Source organism: Panthera pardus, unplaced genomic scaffold, assembly GCF_024362965.1.
Source record: "Panthera pardus isolate Hobbes unplaced genomic scaffold, ASM2436296v1 HiC_scaffold_15, whole genome shotgun sequence".
Lineage (NCBI taxonomy): Eukaryota > Metazoa > Chordata > Mammalia > Carnivora > Felidae > Panthera > Panthera pardus.
The window spans coordinates 40,755,267-40,761,266 of NW_026526710.1; the positions used below are offsets into that span (position 1 = coordinate 40,755,267).

The 6,000-nt window shown below is 44.6% G+C and overlaps 1 protein-coding gene across 5 annotated transcripts in view; it reads right to left on the reverse strand.

The window, feature by feature from the left end:
• Positions 1-4,270, reverse strand: part of ANKRD29 (ankyrin repeat domain 29) — a 54,032-nt gene extending 49,762 nt beyond the window's left edge. For 2 of the 5 annotated variants that reach the window (XM_019465543.2, XM_019465544.2), the window contains exons 1-2: positions 4,128-4,241; positions 3,428-3,565 (exon numbers count right to left, since the gene is read on the reverse strand). Coding sequence is in view for 1 of the 5 variants with exons in the window: in XM_019465540.2 (XP_019321085.1) it covers positions 4,128-4,148 (21 nt within the window). In the remaining 4 variants the exon portion in view is untranslated. Of the gene's footprint in view, positions 1-3,427; positions 3,566-4,127 lie in introns of all 5 variants that reach the window. The other 3 variants (XM_019465540.2, XM_019465546.2, XM_019465547.2) reach the window with 3 other exon arrangements.
• Between the last annotated feature and the right edge of the window lie 1,730 nt (positions 4,271-6,000).

Sequence of the window (6,000 nt, forward strand, 5' to 3'; positions counted from 1 at the left end):
CGTTAAAAAAAAAAAGTCTCTATTATTATCTTGGGCTATGGGTACATTTTACTACGTTTGATAGGATAGTAGCAAGGGCGAGGGCCGGCTTAGGCGACTGGCCTGTGACTCTGCTTCCCTTGTCCTCAAGCCTTCCCTCAGTGCCCTTTGGAAGTCCACTTCATGGAGAATCAACTCCTCACCCTTAACCTGGCACAGAGCACTTCCTCTGTCTCCCTGCTGTAAGCCCCCAGCACCTCCCACACTAGCCCTGGGGTGGAAAGTGGGGTTAGGCTCTCCTCACTTGTCTTCCAGATCCTGCCCTTCCAGTCACGTGTACAAATCTCTGTTCCTTCACAGCTCAGATCACCCCACCTTCTTGTTCTGGGCTTCACCTCACCTAGTAGCTGTCACCTCCTGATCATTCTCCCTTCTTCACTGCAAATTCTGGCACCTTCCTTTCTACCCACCCCAAATTCTGACCTTATCCTGGCCTCTACTTCACAAAACGTCGATACTGTCCCTCAACCTCACCTCTTTTCCTCTAACTCCAACGGAAGAGGGTTTCCTCCCCACCTGTCTAGTGGGAACCCCTACAACTAATGAAGTCCCATCATGCCTTCCACCTCACCAACCTCCTGAAAGCTTCATCACTCAGCTTAGTCATCCCCTCTATGGAGCCCCCTTATCATTATTTTAAATACTTACTTATTGAGGGGCGCCCGGGTGGCTCAGTTGGTTAAACGTCTGACTCTTGATTTCAGTTCAGGTCATGATCCCAGGGCTGTGGGATCCAGCCCTGTGTCAGGCTCTGAGCTGAGCATGGAGCCTGCTTGAGATTCTCTCTCCTCTCTCTGCCCTTCCCTAGCCTGCATGTGTTCTCTCAAAAAATAAAATAAAATAAAATAAAATAAAATAAAATAAAATAAAATAAAATAAAATAAATAAAAAATTTAAATATTTGAGATTATAGTCTACATACTAAAAAAATTCATCCTTTTAAAAGAAGCATGATTCAGTGGTTTTTAGTGTATTCCTGAGGTTGTATATCTGTCACTATTTCAGAACATTTTCATTACCCCGAAAAGAAACCTCATTAACAGAAAACCTATTAACCTATTAATCTAAAGAAACCTATTAACAATCACTCCCCATCTCCATTCTTCCCTAGCCGCAGGCAACCAAGAATCTGCTTTCTGTCTCTGTGGATTTGCCTATTCTGAACATTTCATATAAATGGGATCATATACCACATGGCCTTTTGTGTCTGGCTTCTTTTACTTAATATAATGTTTTCAAGGCTCATCCACATTGTAGCATGTATCAGTGCTTCCTTCTTTTTTATGGTTAAATGATATTCTATTGTATGGATATATCGTGGTTTGGGCTGAGGATCTGTGTCTCCCCCCAACTCATATGTTGAAGCCCTAATACCCAATGGGATACCCACAATGTGATATCACATTGGGAATTTGGAGGTGAGGCCTTTGGGAGGTAATTAGGTTAGATGAGGTCAATAGGGTAGAGCCCCATGATGAGATCAGTGTTCTTATAAGAAAAGAGAGAAACACCAGAGCTTCTTCTCTCCTTCATGTAAGGATCCAGTGAGAAGATGGCTGTTGGCAAGCCAGGAAGAGAGCTCTCACCAGACACTGAATCTACTGGCACTCTGATCTTGGACTTGCCAGCCTTCAGAACTGTGAGAAATTAAAAGCTTGTAGTTTAAGCCACCCAGTCTATAATCGTTTGTTATGGCAGCTCAAGCTAATACATACATTTTGTTTTTAATATAATTTTATTATCAATAAACAAATGATGGACATTGGGTTGTTTTCACTTTTTGGCTATTATGAATAACAAAATGAACATCTGTGTACAAGTTTTTGTGTGAACATAGCTTTTTATTTTTGGGGGGTATATATTTAGGAGTAGAATTGCTGGGTTATATGGTAACTCTATATTTAACTTTTTGAAGAACGACCAGACTGTTTCCTAATATGGCTGCATCATTTACACTCCTACCAGCAATGTATGAAGACTTGAATTTCTCCACATCTTGCCAATACCTGACATTGTCTGTCTTGTTGATTAGAGTCATCCCAGTGAGCATGAAGTGGTGTCTCATTATGGTTTTGATTTGCATTTCCCCGATGATAGTTTTGAGCATCTTTTCAGGTGCTTATTGACCATTTGTATATATTTTTGGGAGTAATGTCTATTCATCTCCTTTGCCCATCTTTAAATCGAGTTGTCTTTATTTTTTTATTATTATTATTTTTAATTTTAAGTAGTTTTCATGCCCAGCGTGGAGCTCCATGAAGGGCTTGAACTCATGACGCTGAGATCAAGACCTAAGCTGAGATCAAGAGTCAGACGCTTAACAAACTAAGCCACTCAGAGGCCCTGGTTGTTTTTTTATTGTTGAGATGTTTGTCATCATTTAAAGATGGTCAAGTGTCTACCATTTTAAAGCAAACAAACCCTTGGCCAACTCCAAATTCCTGCTTCAGCCACTGTTTCTTGCAGAACTTTTTGAAACTGTTTTTGACACTTGTGGTTTCCACCCACTCTCTTTTGAAACTATTGCAGTCTGGCTCCTGAAACTGCTCTGAGCAAGATCACCAGTGGCTGTTTTGCTACTAAATACAAAGGACACTTTTCAATTCCTAGCTTAATTTCTCTGTGGTATTTATCACTGAGTTCCTCCGCATCTGTATCGAAGGACTAGAGATCCTTGACTTAAATCAGCACATGCTTATGATTGTTCTCACAGATCTCTAGCTGCTCTCCAGTTTTCTCAATGGGTTTCTCTTATTCTGCTCATTCTCAAGTCTTCACCTTCTTCAAGATTTTGTCATCAGTCCTCTATTTTCCATTTTTACATGGTATCACTGGGCACATTCACTCTCATGGGTTTAATTACCACTTAACACAGTTCATTCCTACATCGCATCTGTATCTCCTGCCTAGACTATATACTCCTGGGCTCCCAATTTACATATCTGTCTTACTTGGACTTCCATCCATCCTTAGACTTTACATGTCCCAAACCAAACATTTTATCTTCACCTCTGTAGCCCTCCATAACTCAGGAAATAATATTACAGAATTCCACACACTAAAATTTTTTGGTCATTCACACTTGTTTACTTGCTTCCATCCCAGACAGCTGTTCACTAAGCCCCTACCATTTAGCAAGATGATCCCAGAGGTGCTCCCTTCCCAAACTGTGGCCAGTAATCTTTCTAACATGCAAATCTCAGCATATCATCCCTCTGTTTACATGAGCTACTATAAGAGATGGGATTACCCTGACTTTGGAGCCAGACACATTGCGATTTTAACGTTAACACCACTCACTGGCTGCAGAACTGTGATGAGTTAACTTCTCCACGTTCTAGTCTTCTTGTTTAAAAAAAAAAAAAAAGAGAGACACACAGGAACGTACCATTTCAAGGGTCTTCCTCAGGATTCAGAAGACGCGCCCAGGTGCCTCTGGCTCAGAATCAGGCACATCAGTATATTTTAACTATTATTTTTATTAAGACCTCTCAACAGAGGCAAATCAAGTATCATCACTTTCATCCTGAAATGTGAAGATTAAATGGAATGACTTTAAACTCGTTGAAAACAAGACTCCTTTGGACACTGAAGCCTGGTAATCAATTGCAGCTCCACTCTGTGCTGATGAGCTCTCAGCTTCAGCGTCCAAAAGGTGCTCCGGAGAGGAGGCGACGGTGGTGCCACTGGCATTCCGAAATGAGGACGCAGAACCGGGAATCCTTGCCGCAGCCCGGGTCTGTCCCGAGGCGCGGCCGCAGGGAAGTGCTGACTGCAAGACTCTTCCCCGCCCCGCCCCCGCCCGTTACCCGGGCGACAGTCCCCGCCGCCCCTTCGCCCGGCCGCCAGGCTCCCAGACCCTAAGTACCGAAAGCCTTTGAGGCAGAACCCACACAACCAAAACCACAAACCACAGGAGCCATCCCAGCCAGGTCGCTTCCTCCAGTCCCCCGCCAGCACCCTGGGCGGCGCTCACTCCGCCCTGTGGGCCGCGGCGACGGCGACCCCGGGAGGTCCCCAGGTGCGGGCTTGCCGCCGCAGCTCTGCCGCCCGGCCCGGCACTCCCTCCCGGAGCTCGCGACGCTCACCTTGAAGGACATCTTGCACATGTCCGCGGCCGCTCCTGCGCAACCCGCGCGCTTCCGGCCCGGGGCGCCAGCTCCAGCCCGCCCTCCCTTCCCCGCCGCGTCCCGCAGTGGGGCGGCCTCCCGCGCCGCGCGCTCCCGCCGCCGCCGCCTCAGACTGGACCGGGGGCGGGGCCACCGGGGTGGGGCGGGGCCACCGGGGGCGGGGCGGGGCCACAGAGGGCTCGGGGTAGAGCGCTGGAGCAGGAGCATCCGAGCCTGCTGTCTGCCAACTCACCTAGCAGACGCTGATCTCCGCTGGCACTGTGCGCACCCCATACATACACGCACGCATACCACACCTGCACACCACACCCACATACCACTGCTCACACAGCCACAATCGCAGTCTCACACACACCAGTGTACAATGCTACACTGAGCACATTCTCCACCATCAACACACAGTGCTGTCCACACTCCTGTCCACGCACCCTCCCTCTTTCCTACACACAGTCCACGTACATCCTCAATGTTGCTACACATACACACACTCAAGACTCCACACATACACAGGTTCACACATAATACTCCCACACTCATATCTGCCTATACACATTACACACCCACCCCCAACCTCACACCACACATTTTCCAAAAGAACACGGTGTGCATCAGATGACTTCCAACCTTCATTATAGCACAAATATTGATAATATAGATGAAACACGAGAAAAGAATTCACCCATTGTTCTACCACCCTTTCAAGAGCTATTTTCATTTTCATTACTGTCGTTTTAGATGTTCTTTTCTTTCTCTCTCTCTTCTTTCCTAATAATCTTTTTTTGTTTGTTTTGTTTTGTTTTGTTTTGTTATGTTTTGTTTTCCTCCTGGGGAAAGAGCTGGGAAACAAGCCTTTTGATTGAATGAGTGATATGTGGTATTTTCCTTTTTGAAGGTGAAGAGCAAAATTTGAAATGTTACACATACCCCTCTTCCTTTTGATTACACCGGTTACCTCCTCCTTTTGGCCTTCCCCTTCACGGCTGGAGTGTCTCAGGAGCTGTTTGCTCCCTCACACATACTTGCTGCTGGCCCAGGGTTGGTTTGGGGGAAATAAAAGCAGAGAGTCACATTTTTTAAATTAAAAAATATATTGTTTTTAAAGCATAAAAGACAATAAAAGTCTTTTTAGAAAATTCAAATGCTAAAATAAAAGTAGCTGTCTCCCACCCTCACAAGGTAGGAATGTACTCATTCCCCACCCCCCACCTCTCTTTGTGTCTCCTTCCCTCTTCTCAACTGAATTGGTAATGAATATTTAATTCAAAAGTAAAAGATAAAAATAAAAAATAAAAGCTCATGATGAAATAAAAAAAATGTTTGTCTGCTATGGATAAATTGTATTACTTTGTGCTTTATTTTGAAATAAAAACATTAAAAATTTTGATAGAAAATTTCAATTTTTAAATCAAGAAAGACTCAAAACTTTGCCTTGCCTTAGGTGTTTATGGATGAGATAGTTTTGAAGTTGCCATGCAACATTATTATGAAGATTGAGCACGGGAGGTTTTGCTTTCATAGTTTTGATAAACAAAAGGAAGGAAGAGAGTATATTTTGAGTGCTGTCTGTGGGGTGGGTATTATGCCCATTCCACAACTGAAAAAACTAAGTTCTGAGAGATGACATAATTTGCTGAGTGATGGCGCTAGACCTTTAATTCAGTCTGTCTTGCTCCAAGGCCCATTTCCTTTCCACTATCACTTGCTGCTCAAAGTTGGTTTTGGCAGTGGTCTGGCCAGGTTGCTGATGGAATTCTTGTGGAAGTCGCGGGAAAGAATATGCCTGGGCATCATCCCATGTGCCTGGCTAAGTTCATTTTCATAATAGAGCCCC